General features: G+C 39.0%; 1 protein-coding gene across 3 annotated transcripts in view; it reads right to left on the bottom strand.

The window, feature by feature from the left end:
- The window catches only part of LOC134753499 (protein diaphanous), a 67,628-nt gene that overhangs the window by 35,789 nt on the left and 11,015 nt on the right, over positions 1-20,824 (bottom strand). For 2 of the 3 annotated variants that reach the window (XM_063689386.1, XM_063689388.1), the window contains exons 1-11: positions 16,895-17,006; positions 8,920-9,099; positions 8,039-8,140; positions 7,345-7,541; positions 6,436-6,601; positions 5,470-5,610; positions 4,214-4,322; positions 3,329-3,437; positions 2,496-2,624; positions 1,684-1,814; positions 687-862 (exon numbers count right to left, since the gene is read on the bottom strand). In XM_063689386.1, coding sequence (XP_063545456.1) covers positions 687-862; positions 1,684-1,814; positions 2,496-2,624; positions 3,329-3,437; positions 4,214-4,322; positions 5,470-5,610; positions 6,436-6,601; positions 7,345-7,541; positions 8,039-8,140; positions 8,920-9,099; positions 16,895-16,978 — 1,524 coding nt within the window. In that variant the 5' untranslated portion in view covers positions 16,979-17,006. Of the gene's footprint in view, positions 1-686; positions 863-1,683; positions 1,815-2,495; positions 2,625-3,328; positions 3,438-4,213; positions 4,323-5,469; positions 5,611-6,435; positions 6,602-7,344; positions 7,542-8,038; positions 8,141-8,919; positions 9,100-16,894; positions 17,007-20,824 lie in introns of those variants that run through there. The other variant, XM_063689387.1, reaches the window with a different exon arrangement.

The following is a 20,824-nucleotide window of genomic DNA, read 5'->3' as shown; positions in this document are numbered from 1 at the left end:
TATGCCCTCGCTTTGCTATTCGTTATGGCGTTATTCATAAACTTGACATATTGTAAGATCTAACAAGCCCTTAATAATCTTTTGTCTCTATCCGTCATTTTGACATTTGCATTTGTTAGAAAGGGAAAATAATAACTGAGACTACCAATAGCAGCTATATTACCCTGAGTGACGCCTCCAGGACCGGTAGGGGTACGTTGTTCCAAGTACTTTGCACACGCTTCGGCCTCCAGTCTCACCGTAGCGGCCTCTAACTAACTATACCAAATTATATTTGTTTCCTTGAGTGATATCTTATTGAAGAAGTATTTATTACCTTAGCAATAGCAGCTATGTTCCCCTGCGTGACACCTCCAAGGCCGTTGGGCGAGCCTTTTAGACGTTGTTCCAAGTACTTTGCACACGCTTCGGCCTCCAGTCTCACCGTAGCGGCCTCTAACTAACTATACCAAATTATATTTGTTTCCTTGAGTGATATCTTATTAAAGAAGTATTTATTACCTTAGCAATAGCAGCTATGTTCCCCTGCGTGACACCTCCAAGGCCGTTGGGCGAGCCTTTTAGACGTTGTTCCAAGTACTTTGCACACGCTTCGGCCTCCAGTCTCACCATAGCGGCCTCTAACTAACTATACCAAATTATATCTATTTCCATGAGTGATATCTTATTGAAGTAGTATTTATTACCTTAGCAATAGCAGCTATGTTCCCCTGCGTAACGCCTCCAGGGCCGTTGGGCGAGCCTTTTAGACGTTGTTCTAGGTGCTCTGCTCTCGCTTCGGCCTCCTGTCTCGCTGCGATGGCGGCCTCTAGCTTTTGTTTTAGCTCGTCTACTTTTCTTTCTTCTTCTGCTCTTGATTTTTCTACGGAAATTGGAAGTATATTAGTTGAAATTTTGGTTATAGAAGTGAAATTACAAATTTTAATGTCATTTCGAAAATTAGATCAGATTTTGTGATCTATTCGTTTTTCATATTTCGTGTTTTCAATTCTTTGTGATACAGCTTTTATGAGAAATTCATTTTCGCATAATATTTGTCAACAAATACACAATATTTAAAAAACAAATAATTTTCAGATCTAGTGCATAATTATTTTCCATCGTATTTTTACGGAAACGTACGAACGGGTCTTGCTATTTCAGTCAGTCTCAGTACAAAAAGTACTGACGTTGACTGAAGTAGCATGACAAATACGAACGTTTCCGAGAAAATACGATGGAAAACAATTATGTACTACAGCTGTATTAGGGTTCATCCATTAATTACGTCACACGAATTTCGAGGTTTTTTGACCCCTCCCCCCTCCTTGTCACACTTGGTCACATTTGGCAATCCCCTCCCTCCCTGGTGTGACGTCACATTTTTTCAATGAAATCGGCAAATCGAATTAAGTATTATAAATATTTTATCAAAATATTTCTGACAAAAAAGAAATATTAGTGATTTTAACCCAAAACCGATTAGGAAAGAAAACTCAACGATTAAAAACGATTATCGTACCAAAAACTTGTTATTTAACTGTACAGCGAATAAAATAATATAAATAAGTTAGCGACGTCACAGTTTGTGACCTCCCCCCCCCCCCCCCCCCTCCCCCTTGTCACAACATGTCACATTTTCTTGAAAAACACTGGTTGAGCCTATGGTAAAATGTAAATAATATAATTTGTATTTCTACATACCTATTAGACCTTCTATAAGCGGTTGCACGTCGATATTGAATCTCTGCGTGGCTCTAAAATCAGGATCGTAGCCGTTTTTGTGTAGGACTATTTGTGTGATGCATTCTTCTACTAGCTTGTAGTACGCTGGCCTAAAAAAAACAGGAGAAACAGTTCTAAAAAAATTGCAAAGATTAATTTATCCACTTGAACAATCCTTATTTAAACTTTCACGGTTCTTACTCATTATTATTCACAACGGCGGGACTTAGGGTCAGTTGCACCAACCCCATGTCCACAATTAACAGACTGATCAACGTCAAGCAGCAGAGAACTATGAAACTTATGGGAAGTTTCATAGTAGCGAACGCTAAAACGGTGACAGACGGTTTGGTGCAACCCGACCTTAATTAATCGCGTAAACTAAGTTTTAAATTAGGTAAAATTTAAAACTTAGTTTACGCCAGGCTGTATCTCATGAACCGTGATAACTGTCTAGTTGAAATTTTCACAGATGATGTATTTCTGTGGCCGCTATAACAACAAATACTAAAAAGTACGGAACCCTCGGTGCGGGAGTCCGACTCGCACTTGGCCGGTTTTTAAGATTAGGCAGCCCATTTATCTTGCTGACAATAATTAAAAGTAAATTCCTTTTTTGCTGACAATAATCAAAAGTCCTTTTAACTATTGTGTCATTTTTAACCAAAAGGGTACTTGTTGTCGGTTGTCAATAAGGCACTTTTTCCATATAGCTTCAATTTGAAATCAACCTTATCGATAACCGACAATGTGGTACCTTTTGAAAACGTCACAATTACTTTCGTACATACCTGATTAATTCGTCGTCTCGTATAAACAGCAAATGTTGCAATATGGAGAGTAGATAAGGTTCCGCCGGCGTATCCATGACTAAGTTCTTCACCAGTTCAAAACATTCGTTGGCGTCGTGGAAGTCCACTCTGTAACGTAAGATAACATTTGACGTTTTCAATCAATAGGTACCACATTGTCGCTTACCATAAGGACGAAATTTGCTTGTATTTACATACAAATAACCTGTCAGAGCGTCCTTATGGCAAGTGACAATGTGGCACCTTATGCTTGAAAAACGACACACATTTCAAACGGATCTCCATTGTTTCCCATAAACTTTTAAGTCGTAATGTATTTTCGTTAGTCATAATTTAGTTTTTCTCAGAAAAGCGTAACTTTTCAGGATTGCCATAAAACAAACCTAACCTAACCTATGTATAGGATAACCCGAGGAAAATCCTGAAAAGTTAACGTTTTCGGAATTATGACTAATGATAATATGACAATCATTACATTATGACTTTCAATAAATATGTCAAACAAAGGCAGCTCGTCTCGTCTCGTGTGGTTGCTCTGCAGAGTGCGGGCCAGCTCCAACCCCATCCTGGCTACTGTTGCGGGCCGCTACGACTCACCTATAATGCGGCATTTTGAGTGTGTCATAACCGCTATTAGGTGATAGTTGTTAGAATGTTATTGCTGTCTGTTTTTGTTTTGTCGCTTTCTGTTTTTTGTTCCACTAACACTTAATTTTTAATCTTAATTGTTACTAACCATTATGGGCCAGTGTTGTCTTAAATAAATAAATTGTAATGAATGGACCCCTAACGAGTATGCAAATCAGACGAACCTGACGTCATCGAACTTGGCCAAAAACTCATCCTGGTCGGCGGCGGCGTGCTGGTCGAACACTGTCATTTGAATCTGTCTCGCTCCCTCCGCGCCCGCTCGCAACTCGTCTGTTAAAAAAAAAGGAAATTTAAGCCGCCATCACAGAAAAGTTACAGACTATAGTTGGTCAAACCAAAGATAGATATAACTCCGTAATAGATGGATACAGTCTAAGGAAAAGACGTGCCTCGAAAATCAAGAAAATTTGATTCTCTTGATTTCGCCACTACCTTTGGCCTACTCTCGAATAGATGGCGTTGACGGTTTGGTTTGTTATTTAACAATTTTAACGCTATCAGTGAAAGAACATGGGTCAAAATCATACAAAAATAATTAATGCTAATAAAAAAAACATTTATCCATATATAAATACATTTTATGATTTTTTTATACATCTTCATTTTTAGTTTTAATCGTGTGTCGATAGATGGCAGTGAATTTACTGTGGCTACAAAATTCACTATGTCAGTACCGCTCTATCCTATTATATCCTCTTAGGTCAAACTTGTCAGTAAATAAGAACAAAAGAAACTATACTCATCCTTTTCTTTTGGGTGCTAGTACTAGTGTAAGACAAAGATAGTATGATTATCTCTGTCTATGTTTGAAATGAGACAGTCCTTTGATAACGTATATAAACAAGTTTCAACCTGCACCAAACTATGCGCACGCGTGCGATCTATCCATATCCGATATATCCATTTCAGACAAAACTTTTAGCCGGATATTCGGCGGCCGGATACCGGATATTCGGAGGATCCGACGGCTTGATATCCGGTATCCGGCCAAACCATTATCCGTTACCCTACCTTATTATTATGGTTCCCTTTTAAAATGTATTTACCTATTAAATCTTGCAGTCCCGTCCTCATGAATTCGCTCCGCAAATGCATTCTGAACTCTAGCTCCTCAGGTTCCGTTATTATGGCGTTTATGAGCTGCATACAGCCGTTCTGTTGACAGACAAACACATAATATAGAACTATGTTACACAATAAACATTGCTTTATAATCGATGTAAAAAAAAACTCTTTTACTCGACAATGGCTAAGCCAAAAAATAAGTTTTTGGCAAAAATTTAATTTTTGGTACAAGCTTTTATCGCTGACTGTACTTTTCTTTCCACAGGCAACTAATATTCATCGAGACAATTCTAAAAACCCCAAACACAATTAGGTTGCGTTGTTTTATCACAGAGTTCATATGACCACCTACTGTCTCCATCATCAGATCAGCTCGATGGTACCATAATATTGCATTGTCACCCGACTTACATATGTATGCAAATTTTCAGCTTCATCGGAAACCGGGAAGTGGGTCAAATTTATCTTGCAAAATTTGACCCTTACACACATGTTACATACATATTACATGCATAGGTATATTGCAAGTAAATAAAAAGCTTGTTAAAAAAGGTTATGTAGCTCTATCTAAGTATGTAATTGCGTATGTCAAAAAAGAAAAGCGGCCAAGTGCGAGTCGGACTCGCACACGAAGGGTTCCGTACCATTACGCAAAAAAACGGCACAAAAAATCCCGTTTGTTGTGTGGGAGCTAGTCAAATCAGTTTCTTTGTTCGAACTGTCAAAACTTGTACGTGATTTTGCTACTATGGAATTTATATGAAACACTAGCATCTGACGTCACAATCAAATTACCTACTCTTTATAGTTTTATTCGGGTTATAAAATAGAAATTGTGTCTAAAAATAACTGCTGTCTACGTTCCTCTATTAATCTTCTGATGATTTATTTCATGCATGGTGTAAAATAATTTATTTTAAATACAGTCAAATACCCTATTTGTTATTAAGGTAACTATTATTTGACGACCGGTCTGGCCGGTGGGTAGTGACCCTGCCTATAAAGCGAATGGTCCTGGGTTCGAATCCCGGTAAGGACATTTATTTGTGTGATGAGCACAGATATATCTTCCTGAGTCATGGATGTTTTCTATGTATTTAAGTATTTGTATATTATATATATCGTTGTCTGAGTACCCACATCACAAGCCTTATTGAGCTTACCGTGGGACTTAGTCAATTTGTGTAAGAATGTCCCTATAATATTCATTTATTATATAAAATTATTATAGTCTTACCTTTAAGCTCTCAGGAGCTTTACTATCCAGTCCCTCAACGATGCAAAGCAACCGAGGTTTCCTATTGGACTCCCCGGCCATCGTGATAGCTTCTAGAACCTTCTCGTGACCGTTCGGAATGAGGCATATGGCTGCTAACACCTGGAAGGAATGATAACAAGGATATATCATGTACAAGCACTAGTATTACTACGGATACGTCAAGGCTGTGTTGCGGTATGGGTTATATTGTGGGGAAATGTCAAAGATAAAATTAGACTATTTAGACATCGTGCTGGTTTCTACAACCTTCTCGTGTCTATTGGGAATGAGGCATATGCCTCATAGATGGCTGCTAATACCTGGAAGTAACGATAGTGTTAGTAAGGGTATATCAGAGCCGGGGGGAGCGGGTGGCACTATGGGGTTTTATTGTGGAAATTTAGAGTATGAAAATAGATTATTCAGACGTCGGGTTGGGTTCTAGAACCTTCTAGTGTCTATTGGGAATAAAGCATATGGATGTTAATACCTAGAGGGAAAGGTTCGGATGATAATGTTACTTCGGATTATTCGGGTATGTATGGGGTTTTGGGGTTATATTGCAGGGAAAACTCGAGAATAAAAATAGGCTATTCAGACTTCGAGATGAGGTCTAGAACTTTTTCGAGTTACATGGGGATAGGATGTGGCATACGGCACCGAAAAACTGGAAGGTACAATAGTGTTACTACGGGTACGTAGGGGCCGGGTAGCGGTAAGGGGTTATATTGTGGGAAAAAATGCCGAGGATTAAAATGAGCAGACATCGACATAGCTTGAATGAGGTGTTTAAACCTCCTTTACTCACGTCGTAACTGCAGCAATAGTAAAATTGGTATTTTCTGGATGATTGCTCTAAATTCCTAACGATATGAAATTTCTTTGCCCCTACCTTAACAATCATACAACTAACAGCACTATTCTTTAATGGCATCGTTAACACACCTTGGCCGCCTCCAAAGCACAGTGCGGTTTCCTGGCATCCAAACTCCTTGCCAAAACTGGTAATGCTTCTCTGCACTCGAACACAGTTCTGATGCCCACAGTGTTGTTCAGGATGGCGGATAGGCAGCGGATGCATTCGTACTGCACTCGGTCGTATCGGGAGTCACTGGATAGAGATAAAAAAAGGTTTTAATGCTTATTTTATTCCAGAAATCACCAAAAAATTGGTGACGTAGGCTACTCAATGATTGGCACGGGAAAGTAGCAGTTGAAAGCGTCTATAGGCTGCGGTAACCGATTACCATCAGTAGTTGGGTTTAGAATAAACATGAATATGCCGATAAAATAAGGTTGAGGATGTCTCACCATTGGAAAGTGTGCCGTAATTTTTATTGTGTTTAATAAAACTTACCGATAAAATCCACTCCCGCTGGCAGCGTTAAAATGGAAAAATAGTTGAAAAAAAAAAAAAGATATTTATGTTGCAACAATGTTTATCTTTGTATACCTCACTGAATCTAGACATTGTTTTTCATCGTTAGTTTAGACACTGTATATGTATTACTACTTAGTAACTAATTGCCTTGTTTAGTTTTAAAATTACTTCTAAATCAAGGAGTCACTGTGTCAAAAAAATTAAGATCTTGAGTAGGTGTATATAAAACTTAGGGTTATCCTTTGGCAACTGTGCAGTTTGCTTAGAGCCCTGGCTGGTTTAAATGAATTTAACCTAATTACAACGAGCATGTTGGCGGTAGATTGCGCTATGGCATTATACTTTGGGGAACTTACATAAAAGTCTTTACGACTAACAATACAGTTTTCCAGACAGCTTGCATTGTGCTAAGAGTTCTGGCAGGTTTAAATGAATTTAAACCTTGTTGGTATGTATTTAAAGTAGAAACTTACTTGGTATAACACAGGTTCAGCGTAGTCAATATACTCTCGATGCCCTTTGTCCCAAATTCTTCTATCCAAGACAATGGGTTATTAGTTAGGGCTATCCTTAGGTTTTCTAGACAACTGTGCAGTTTGCCTACTGAGAGTTCAGGCTGGTTTAGGTAGGCTACGTAGTCTGAGGGCTTTTCGAATTTTGATCGGCCTTCCTGGAATAAAAAAAAAAACTGTTTAGCAGGTTACATACAGCACTAGCTACACTAGCCATCACTTAACTCGACAGTTGATAGAGTAGTTGCATGATGATTTTCTATTAGAACGTAGTTTAGGATATTAACAAAATATTTGAGTTAGACCAAGATAAGTCTGCAACAATTTTGATAGCACACGCAATGCAAGAGTTATTGTAAGCGTCAAACTTCTATGAAATTATGACGTATAAATAACACTTGCACTGCGCATGCTATCAAAATCGTTGCATACTTTTCTTGGTCTAACTCTACGTATATCACTATAATAGTATAAATTGTCTTTGCTGTAGTGTTGTTCAATAATATGAGCGGTAAGGTAAGATGTGCGTTTTCATTTATATTTTTTGAGTAATATTTTATTTATAAAAGGGAATCCCGCCGAAATATTTGGGCCGCTGGTATTTTTTTTACATAACCTATGACCCACGGTCCTATGCGATATAAAGTTCTGTTACCTGTGCGTTGACGAATTTGTAAGCGACGAGCATCTTCTTCTTCTGGTCTCGCGAGTATTTTCTGAGCGGCGCCTTTTTTTCTTCACTGAGATTCATGTCCGACTGAAAAATGAAAATACATACTTCAGTCATTTTACAAATTGTTACAGTTACAGTCGAATTTACGAAACGCGTCAATCTTGCTGGTGTACTCGTTGGCGGCATTGGGCTTACATCTTCAGTCCGGCTCGGCATATATAGTAGTACTAAGTAGTCCCACTGTCCCTCTCCAACGCATAACACGTGGCATTCTTCTCGTTCTGTCCCCTACACTTACCAGCATCTCTTCGAATCTCCTCTGCAGCTGTGTGTCATCCAGCGCGTCGATCTTGCCGGTATACTCGTTGGCGGCGTTACGCTCGTCATCTTCAGCCCGGCTCGGCATATAGTACAACGTAGTCCCACTGTCCCTCTCCAACGCATAACACGTGGCATTCTTCTCGCTCTGTCTCCTACACTTACCAGCATCTCCTCGAATCTCCTCTGCAGCTGTGTGTCATCCAGCGCGTCGATCTTGCTGGTATACTCGTTGGCGGGGTTGGGCTCGTCATCTTCAGCTCGGCTCGGCATATATAGTACTGCGTAGTCCCACTGTCCCTCTCCAACGCATAACACGTGGCATTCTTCTCGCTCTGTCTCCTACACTTACCAGCATCTCCTCGAATCTCCTCTGCAGCTGTGTGTCATCCAGCGCGTCGATCTTGCCGGTATACTCGTTGGCGGGGTTGGGCTCATCATCTTCAGCCCGGCTCGGCATATATTATAGTAGTGCTAAGTAGTCCCACTGTCCCTCTCTAACGCATAACACGTGGCATTCTTCTCGTTCTGTCTCCTACACTTACCAGCATCTCCTCGAATCTCCTCTGCAACTGTGTGTCATCCAGCGCGTCGATCTTGCTGGTATACTCGTTGGCGGCGTTGTGCTCGTCATCTTCAGCCCGGCTCGGCTCGGCGCGCGGCACGGTGTCGTAACCGCGCTCGATGCCGCCACCCTTCTTTGGCCGGCCGAACCATGTGTCCAGCTGTGGAATAAGAAATGGAATATTTAAGTTTTGTTTTATAATTTTACAGTTTACGTTGGCGGCAAATGGACGCTTCCAAATCCAGAAGTGTTACGCGTGTTGCCGACCCCTTAGACCCTTAGATTTTTTTTTAAGAACCCTCCTACCGCCAGCGCTCCCAAAATATAGGGGTCTAGGTCCCGACTGTATTTCTATGCCATTCGGGGTTGAAACCCTTGGCCCGTGGGCCCCTATCGCTCTTTATCGCTTAAAGATTTACAGACATTTAGCAAATACGATAGTGTCGCACTTAGCCAACTCAGCATGGCATTTGCAATGAAAATGTGTGGTAATGTCAAATTTCTACGAAAATATCACGTTTATAATGACACTCCCTGACTTTGTTCTTCCAAGCTAGTGCAAAGTTAGCTTAGATAGACTGGACGATATAAATTCGTTTACGAAATTTTTTTTTTAATTTAAACTAACCGAAAAAGGCGATTTTTCTCTAACTTTATCCCCTTTATTATCACTCCCAGTCACTTTTAAACTATCCATTCTGTCCACACAACTCAATCTGACAACACTATCGCGCAGTTTCGAACCCCATTCGTTTGAAGCCATGTGAACGGACTGATGCGCGAATATAAACTAAAGTAAATACTAAATAAACGTATGTATACATATTCCCATTAAACACGAACCAACGACTCAATCAAAACCATTGTATGTGCAGCCTCTAGAAAAAGATTTTTTATGCAAGTGGCGTCGGCTCCCGACCGATTAAGTCAGTTAAATTAGTAATTTGATTAATTGAAATAAAATCAAAATTCCAACAACTGTAAAATGACTTATGCCACTTGAAGTTAAGCGAAACCACGTTAAGGTACTCGAAAAAGTTGCATCCTACACAAATTTATACAACAAAAGCCAAATTTTCACCTAGATCTTATTTATGGTCTTAATTCACATAAGTATAACGGTTCATTTTATGAAAACTTGTGATAGTTGTGATTCGTGATAAATGTGGAAGTCTCTATCTACTTTAAAGAGTAAAATGCTGCTAGTGTGATGGGAACTTTTGGGCCGGATGCGATCGGGGCGGTCCTTTAAAATTACTTCATAATAATAATTAACATAAGGTAAAATGACGAAGCCTGTTACGGATAGCTTTATTGTTTGTGTGTATTGTCATAGAGTAACTTATACTAGAGCGGTACTGTCATAGTAAATTTTGTAACTGCCATCTGTCGACACACTTTAAAACTAAAAATAAATATTTATAAAAATACGATAAAATGTATTTAAATATGGATAAATGATTTTTTTATTTGCATTAATTATTTTTATATGATTTTGACCCATGTTCTTTCACTGGTATGCGTTAAAATTATAAATAACAAACGAAACAGTCAACGCCCTCTATACGAGTGTAGGCCAAAACTAGTGGCGCCATCTGGTCGAGAATCAAATTTTCGTGATTTTCGAGGCACGTTTTTTCCTTAGACTGTATCCATCTATTATGGAGTTATATCTATCTTTGGTATTGTGTAATGACGACGTCTGTTGTTGATTTATAGTTGTACCCACCTGACGAAACCTACGTCGCGGATTTGAATTTGTCAACCTTGAACAAGTTTGGGAACAAATCAAATTATTTTATTAAATATTTTGATTTGTGTTTTTTTTAAGTAGTCACACTACTACATTAAAATTAAAAACTGTAATAGATGTCATGTATTAAAGAAAAAGTGACGAAGCCCTCCAGTGGTGAAGGCCGGATTCGAACCAGCGTCTTTAGCTATCGCGGCTAACGCCATGAACCCCTAGGCCACCCCGCCACGGCGGTGCCCGTCCGAATTTCTCGACTATATGCCATTTTAGTAAGACTAGGCGTCTTTGAACAGCTCTAAGGGCAAGCAGTGCACGCTTGCACCTCCTAAACAAACTCCTTACGGATTTACGTTGTAGCGAGAGAGACTGGTGCTGCCATCTTGAACAAGTATTAATGCTTGACATCATTCATGTAAGAGTAGCATAGGAAATGTTTGTTTGTACACCTGTAAAGGTAGAGTCTTGGTGAGTCCACATAAAATTGTTACATTAGTAATTACTGTGCAATGTACCCATTTCTCACAGACAATAAAGATTATGATTATGATTATTATGATTAACAAAAAAAACCTAAATCAAAATATTTAATAAAATAATTTGATTTGTTCTGAAACTTGTTCATGTCTAGTAGGAACTAAAATTCAGCTATCTGAAGGCACATGAGACAAACTACATAAATAAATAGCAACTATTTATGCAAGCAACGAGAACAACAACTCAAATCTCACTGTCTTAAAATACAAATGAAACGTCATAATACATCAAAGAATGTCTTAACGTTGATCTCAATTTTATGTTCTTAAGACTTTTCGTAGTTTAAAGCGTATTATGCCATAGTTTAAAATAGATGTGGATGATTACACATTTGAGTGCTGACATATGTACTGAGGAAAACTACGAATTAATCAATCTTCGACTTTATTTTATTGAAATAAGGTTTGTTATTGAAAGCTTTTAAGTGTATCTTTGTAGGGGAGATGTCATTTGTAAAGTGTTATTGCTTGAATTCGGAGAAATGTGTGGAAAAATAATTTGGCACTGGTTGAAAGTAGGTACTTTAACATTTCCATGACCCACACTAACATACAATTACTAACAGGGCAAGTTAAATAAAACCTTGTATAAAGCAAGACTTAATAATATAGAATTACAAGCTAGGACTTGGTAGAATATAATGGAAAACAAAAAAAAAACATTAAACCGACTCTCACTTGACCTTTCTGCATCCTCATCACTTGTTAGTTGTTACCCACTTTGACACATTCCCAAAATACAAACATTAACACCCAAAACAACTAGGAACAGTATTACTTAAAGCATACGGTTTAAATTACAATGAAAACTACTATTAATTTTAGGCATCTTCATTACTGAGCTGGCAATATCAATTTGCGTCTATAAAATAAAGTGTTATGCAAGTTTAAACTCTATTACAATCACATAAGCTCATTAAACAATATCAAAACTACAACACAAACTGCCATACTAACTTGAATATTACTAGAATTTTGAACTTTACAGTTAATGAAATAGAGTCTAATATAAACAGAAAAATAATCGTAGTTAATCCTTTATAGACGCGCGCCACTTTATTTGTTGATGATACAACCGTCCACTTCAAAACCAAAAGGACTTAATTGACAACGGAGATCATTAAAATTTAAGTTCTATTCGTTACTACATAAGGTTGATATTTATTTGTAGTTTTTACCTAGAGGCCGTTGACATTGGCACGAATTTAAAATGGGTAAAGGATACCACACCCACGCTACCGTAAATATCAAAAGGTCGTATGTTTATTCTAATTTGTACTACACATACGTCTTTATAGATAATAACGGTTTGTCATTGTCATCGATAATTGGAGAATTGCGGTGTACATTTTTATGCAAAATATTTAGCGATGACAAAAGTCGATGAGTGATTATGATGTAGATAAAAAAACTACTTAAGTAGAGTTAGCAAAACAATTTGCTTAGCACCCTTTTTTTTTTCGGAGTGGGAAATGGCTTAGCACCCCTGCAAACCCTGCATACATATTTGTGCTTAAGGCTAATACATAATTTCCTGATTGTAGGCATATAGTACAGTCAGCTAAATATAAAGTAGTTATGAGAATAATTTGTAGAATATAAATTCACATAAGGTAGGGTGGGGTAACACTATCACCGGGGTAAGGCTAATATCACTTGTATCATGTAAGGATTGTAAGGAATGGGGTTGGCAACTGTCGCCATCATAGCTTGCCCCGTTTTCTATGAGATTTGGCTTAAAGGGCTGGTATCCAGGGCATTAAAAAAACAAAAAATTGACACAATTCTAGGGTTTGACAGGGCAAGCTATGCTGGCGCCATCTGCTAATTATTTCGACCGGCCAACCCCATTGCCCCGAGCAAAATAAACTATGTTAGCCATACCTTACCTAAGACGTAATCTGTCGCTCTCAAAAATTTCACTGTACGAAGCAATTGTTTGATAACGGGCCAATATGAAGTCAGATTTATTAAAAACGATGATGACGAAGATGATATCATATGCTCGCGGTAGGTCAGTGCTGTTTGTCTATTCGCAAAACGTTATACAGGGTGGGCACAGGGATTCCGACACACTTTAACCATGAATTCTAGTGCCTATTTGGATAAAAAAAAAGTAATATAACAATGCCATAGAAAGCCTAATTTACGAGATATTCAATTATTTAAGTAATTTCGAAGTTAAAAAAACTCAAGGCTAACACGCCCTTATGTGACGTAATCATACATACCAAGACACAAACAATCACACATGCAAAGCAGAAGTGTTAAAAATAGTAAACTTACCTGTCACCTGCTATAAACTAGACTATAAAGTGTCATATTGGTGTCGCATGTTGTCTTTTTCACTCTTTCAAACTAAAGATACGTTCACAAGTTAGTACTATCGTTAATTGATTTATTTTGTTCCAGAAATTAAGTAAATTAATTAGGCAATTTTGGACCCATGTTGATATAACATTTTTCTTTCGTAACACTGCCAGGAATCCACGGTTAAAGTCTGTCGGAATCCCTGTGCCCACCCTGTATATATACTTGTACTAGCGACCCGCCCCGGCTTTGCGAGGGTAGTTCAACTAATTTACATAAAAACTATACAAATTATACATATAAACCTTCCTCTTGAATTACTCTATCTATTAAAAAAAACCGCATCAAAATCCGTTGCGTAGTTTTAAAGATCTAAGCATACATAGGGACAGACGGACAGACAGCGGAAATAGTTATTTACGATACAAGTGCGGAAAAGAGGAAATTCGAAACGAGTGGCGATAAATTAAAACACGACCGCAGGGAGTGTTTTAAATCGACACGAGTTGCGAATTACCTTTTCGCACGTGTATCGTACAACGTTTTACATTACATATGGCCCTTTAAACTTTCGACATATGCACGAAAAGTGCTCATTCCCGCACTAGTGCGAAAAAGTACTGTAAAAGACTTTTTTTTATGGTTTCTCTACACGGCGATGTACCATAAAAGTGACTGGCGGGCACGATAGTGTGGAGGTCATACTCGGCAGTCCCCGCCAGTCATCGTCTGTCATAGCCAAGGATCTCCAGTGACCCGTGTTGTCGGTTTTTTGGGCACGCATCAAAGGGAATCGCCGGGTGATTGCGCTGTACAGGCGATCATGTGGATGCTTGCACGATGATAGACGATGATCAACGATCATCGCCGATAGTGTAGAGGAGGCATTATATTATGTAGTGAAGTTGCTGGTAAAGTACAGACGCCTGGAGACCAAAACAAGTCTGCAACGATTTGGATAGCACACGCAGAGCAAGTGTTTATACGCCATAACGGCCCGGCCACGACATCGCGCGGTGGCGGCAGCGGCGAGCGGCAGCCATAGGTGGGAACGAAAGGTCCGATCGCTGTCTCGCTCCAACCTATGGCCGCCGTTCGCCGCTGCCGCCGCCGCGCGATGTCGTGGCCGGGCCGTAATTCTCGCCTGAAACACAGGGAACCCTAGCACATGTATACCATCACTATTTTTTTAAGTAAAAAATGTTTATGTTAATAATTTCATAGAAGTTTGACGTTTAAAATAACACTTACTGTCGAGTTCCGCTACTTGACGCTAGATGTAGACTACGAAAATAATAGTCGTTTTGGTAACAAAACTGATGTGTGGAGTGAGCTCTCTATGTCTACCTAATTCTCTGTGACATAACTAAGCGCGTGCGATAAAGATAGAAACAAGTAAAATACTAATACTACTACTACTACTTACTATAGTGATTTATGTGACTGTTACATATTGAAAGGCATTAAAATACGAGTGTGGGTTTATGAAACGAGCTGAAAGCGAGTACAAAATCCGTACCTAACTCTACATCACGCTCTACATCGACAAAGTGTGGCAGTAGCGCTTCGAACGTCATATTATCATAGTAATTCGAGGTTTATGGTGGCACTCTTACACTTTGGCGCATCTACCGTAATCTCCAGTTCAGTAAAGTGTGCGTAGTAAAAGATCAGATTATTCTGGTCAGTTGCGAAGCGGTTGAAAAGTTTTATGAATGTTTCTACCTATGTTTACACGTGTTTAAATGGTGTTTAAGTATTATTATAATTTTATGTGTTTGTTTACGTAATTGAGCTCGCCTGAGATGGTGGATGAGAACATCTGGAGCTGTATTTGGTTATTTAAATGACACTAAGTGTTAATAATAAATATTATAGGACATTCTTACACAGACTGACTAAGTCCCATGGTAAGCCAAAGAAGGCTTGTGTTATGGGTACTCAGACAACGATATATATGATATACATATAAATACAATATATACATAGAAAACACCCATGACTCAGGAACAAATCAAAAAACAAATCTGTACTCATCACACAAATAAATGCCCTTACCGGGATTCGAACCCAGGACCATCGGCTTTAAAAGCGAGGTCACTACCCACTAGGCCAGACCGGTCGTCAGTGTTATTCATGCATATGGCTGTAACATTATAAACATAGAGACAACGAGAAAATGCGCATTTATGGCCAAGTTTATATAATCTGCTTTTCATAAATATTTCATATGGGAACATAGCGCGCCGGCCACCAGCTACCAGTGTTGGCCGAAACGTTAATGCAATTAACCATTAACCAGTACAAATTGAACCATAAACTGTAACCGTCCGGTACGGTTCAATTTGTACTGGTTAATGGTTAATTGCAATTAACGTTCGGCCAACACTGCCAGCTACAGCAGTGGCATTTTGTATGGCAGATTTTGGAGTTAGTGCACTAGAGCTTGAAGGGGCCCACTGACTATCAGTCCGCCGGACGATATCGGCCTGTCAGTTAGAACAAAAACCGGCCAAGTGCGAGTCGGACTCGCCCACCGAGGGTTCCGTACTTTTTAGTATTTGTTGTTATAGCGGCAACAGAAATACATCATCTGTGAAAATTTCAACTGTCTAGCTATTACGGTTCATTGGATACAGCCTGGTGACAGACAGACAGACGGACAGCGAAGTCTTAGTAATAGGGTCCCGTTTTTACCCTTTGGGTACGGAACCCAAAAAGTTGACAGTTTCGAACAACTGACAGGCCGATATCGTCCGGCGGACTGATAGTCAGTGGGCCCCTTTAAAAGCGACTTTATGCCGCTTGCACGTGACTTAAAACTTAAACACCAACTTTACGAGCATGAGAAGAGGAAATAGTAGATTGTGTTACAAGGGAGCAAAATATAACATTTAAAACTTTCGCGGTTTGAACACATTAAATCACATCGCGATAGAAACGGGTTCTAAATGTGATTTAATAAGGGAGCAAAATGACATATTTACGGCGAGGGCGTACATTAAATCCTAAACGAAGCGAAGGATTCTATAATAGAATCCCAAGAGTAACGAGGGATTCTAAAGTAGAATCCTGAGCGTAGTGAGGAATTCAAGTGTGTTACGCCCAAGATGGAAATAATTTTGCTACCATGTGACACATACTGCTTTTAACATCACCTATAAGGTAATTATGATGTTTAAAAATATTATTTAAGTTAAAAAAAATAATGTGCCAAAAAATGTAAAAATAGTGTCCTAGAACAGAAAAGTGTTACTTTGATCCCTCCTAGCAGGGAAGAAAAGTGCCACTTTGATCCCTCCTAGCAGGGAAGAAAAAGCCCGTTTTCGAATTAGTGATGTGAAAAATAATTTGCTTACCCTGCTCTTCCGCCACGTCTCCTTCCGTTTTAACCGCGGCAAACTTTTGTACTTTTTCACGTGTTCCTGTTCACTTTCTTCCATAGTTATTGTTTACACGAACACAGTTAATAAACACTATTTAACATTTCACAAAACACATTTTTTTGTTCCAATTTAAAGTTTAGTCATTCCTGTGTATATTGTTATAAATATGTGCCATTCTAAACCAAAAGGGTACTTATTGTCGGTTGTTAATAAGGCGCTATTTCCATATAGCTTCAATGAGGGCTAACGCGTATGAATTCGCCGCTAGGGGCGCTAGTGTAGATGGTGGTCTTCGCAAAGTTCGAAATGTCAAATGTCACTTCAATGACTGACAGCTGTTCTTTAGTCTTTTGGACCACCATCAACAGAGGCGCCAACTGGTGAGCAAAAAAACGATAGCCCTCATTCGAAACCAACCTTATCGACAAGCGACAATGTGGTATCTTTTGGTTGACAACGTCACATATGTAATCACAATGGGCCTCATAAGAAGGCTCAAGGTCACTCGAAGAGCTAGCTCGGAGTTTTCCTGCGTGGTCGAAACACAAATGAGGAGATCCGCAGAAACAAAGTTGTCGACATAACTCAGAGAATTGCCAGACTTAAGTCCCCCACACGGACGGCGGCACGGGCGGCAGTGTGGGCGGGCCACATTGCTCGCAGAACCGATGGCCGATGGGGCAGAAAGGTTCTTGAGTGGCGACCGCGAACCGGAAAACGCGGCAGGAAAAGACCCACAACAAGATGGTCCGACGATCTAGTTAAGGTCGCGGAGAGCCGATGGATGAGAGCAGCGCATGAACGGTCGTTGTGGAGATCGCTGGGGGAGGCCTATGTCCAGCAGTGGATGTCTTTCGGCTGATATGATGATGATGAAGTTTGACAGTAAATACCTTATCTTATCTTATAGTTTCGGGGGCCCTTACACTTCGACCCATAGGGATCTTTTGTGCAGTTACCCCCTAGGAAAGATCCGTCCGCTACTCAAGAGCTTTTCCCACCATCTCCATATGCCGGATGATGGACCTTATGGGTAGCTTTTTGAATTCCTTTGGTACCAGGTAGCCTGTTCCAAAGTCCTTCATTCTTTGTCTGGCGAGGGCGTGACATTCACACATAAGGTGTTCTATTGTCTCTTCCTCTTCGCCACACATACGATACGGACAGTAAATACCTAGTTTAGGTATAAAAACTGTTTCTATTGCAAGAACAATTTGAGAATCAGTAAAGTACAGTAAACAAAGCAGCAAGAGTAAGTTTCATTTCAACATCCCAGATAAAGTAATGTTTTTTTATACTACGTCGGTGCCAAACACGTATTCTATGTACGCCTGCAACTCCAGAGGAGCTACATGCGCGTTGCCGATTTGACGCTGCTGCTGATGCAAAATCCCATACAAAAATAGAAATAACGCAAACGCGAACGCATTTTTCTGTATTTTTTTTAGTATCTAAGATATAAAATCATTATTTGCACCAGGGGTTTTCAACCTTTTGCAATGCGTCCGGTGTGAGTAAGTGATCAATAAGAACTAAGTAGGACATTGTTTGAGATAATCATATTATCAACGAACGATAAAAATACAGTATCATTGCGTTTCAAAATATTTCCTTATCTTAAATATATAAAAAAGTTCCTTTATATAGACACCGTTGAAGATAGGACATTGTAATTTAGAAGAAACACACTCGTATATTTTCCAACTGGTGTATTGAAAAGCTACATCTAAGAAATATTTTTTAAAATTCAGTCAGTTACTCCTCCTCCTCCAGCAACTCCTCTGGAGTTGTAGGCGTACATAGGCTACGGAGACTGCTTAACATCAGGCGGGCCGTATGCTTGTTTGCCACCGACGTAGTATTAAAAAAAAAAGTTGGGGGGGCGGGTGAAAATTGTGTTGAAAGCTTTTCACGACTTCTAAACGGTGGCAAATCCGTGATAATATTACCTATTTGTAATATTTCTTTAAGAAACTATTATTGATACGATACGATACGATTAAGTGTCGTTTTTAAGCTAAAGGTACCACATTGTCGCTTGCCATGAGGACGCTCTCAGGTTTTTCGTATAAAGATACAAGCAATTTTTGTCCTTATGGTAAGCGACAATGTGGTACCTTTTGATTGAAAACGTCACATATAAACAGTCAACGTAAGATAGTCTCAAAGTATAAAACCTATGTATGCATGTGTTATTGTAAGTATCAAGACTATCAAGGGCCTGACACTCTTTGATAGAGAAAGATAGTCTTATTGCGATCCTATAAGAGGAAAAGCAAATAGTGCCATGCTTTGTCCTTATCACCGACCGGGTGGCATCATTGGTAGGAGGCGATGGCGAAATACCGAAATTTATAAGAGTGAAAGAGAAAAAATCCTATGCTGCCCAAATTTTGTATGAATATTTTTTCTCTTACCCCCGGTCGCTCGGTGGCGCGTCTATAACTACTTGTATTTACTATGTCTATGGTAAGTATTAATACATCGTAAATAAACCGGATATTTACAAAAGCAACGTCGCTCTCCTAGTGAAAGTTACAAAGAAACATTATGGGACAATCTTTCTCTATATCTATATAGGAACAAATATCTGTGTCAGGATTTGAACCCGGGACACCCTGCTCCGAGTACCGACTAAGCTTATCACATCATCACTGGCCACAGCATCTTGACAGATTATTGTTGCAGCGACAGTTTATTATGAAGAAGAGGTCTGTGCGCCGTCGGAGATCGGAGGTGCGGCACATCTTTTCCTGTGGCTGTAAAGTTGTAATTTTAATTGTAATAATTGTAATTTTAATTATTATTGAATTTTATTTATTGAATTTTTAATTTAATTATTTAATTTGAATTGTATTGTGTTGAGTTTTAATTATTTGTTGCATTTTCTTGTCAAAAATGATGATAATTTGTTGTGATATGTTAAATTATAAGGCTCATCCGGTGTGTCCTAGCCCTAAGTTAGCTCCTAATCATTAGTTAATTTGCATTTTAATTTGTTTTGAAATTGCACTAACATTATTTTTATTAGCTATGTAATCCCTCCTCCTCCTGTCCTCTGGAGTTGTAGGCGTTACATAGGCTACGGAGACTGCTTAACATCAGGCGGGCCGTATGCTTGTTTGCCACCGACGTAGTATAAAAAAAAAAGTAAGTTACTAACACATATGGGTGTATTAAGCCTGGTATAAATGATAATTTAATTTAATTTAAAGTCCAATCGCAGCACGACGTCTGCTAGAAGTCATTAAATACAAACAAACCAAGATCCATGCCTAAATAATTGCCAAAAGCGTGCGGCCTTTACAATTATTTACATTATTCGCTTGCATAATCGATCGATTTACCAACTAGCATAATCTAAGGAAACGGCGATTTGTTTACAAAACATTGCAACACCGGTACACAAGAGAGCAATGAAAACGGGATATTCCTATGGGAGTTTCTATGTAAAATGACCCGATTTTATTATTCTTGAGTGTAGTTATTTGCTTAATGCCTTGCTATTGCTTTGCTATTGTCTTGTGATAGTAATTAATTCTGGTTGTTACTCGAAATTTAACATGAAACCACGGATTAAGCTTTGTTTTATATTCCTACATATACCTATTACTATACTATATATTAAAACGGAACCGTCAACGCCATCTATTCGAGAGTAGGCCAAAGGTAGTGACGCCATCTGATCGAGAATCAAATTTTCTTGATTTTCGTGGCACGTTTTTTCCTTAGACTGTATCCATCTATTACGGAGTTATATCTTTGTACGTACATACACATACGAGTACGCCGTATTATGGAGCGCTTAGAGTTAGACCAAGATAACTCTGCAGCAATATTTTTGCAGACTGTACAAAAACTTCTATTAAATTATGACGTATAAATAACAGTGGCACAGTCTTG

The sequence above is a fragment of the Cydia strobilella genome, chromosome 27, assembly GCF_947568885.1.
Source record: "Cydia strobilella chromosome 27, ilCydStro3.1, whole genome shotgun sequence".
Classification (NCBI taxonomy): domain Eukaryota; kingdom Metazoa; phylum Arthropoda; class Insecta; order Lepidoptera; family Tortricidae; genus Cydia; species Cydia strobilella.
The sequence above is the reverse complement of the archived record's forward strand: the minus strand, read 5'-3'. Positions and strand labels throughout refer to the sequence as shown.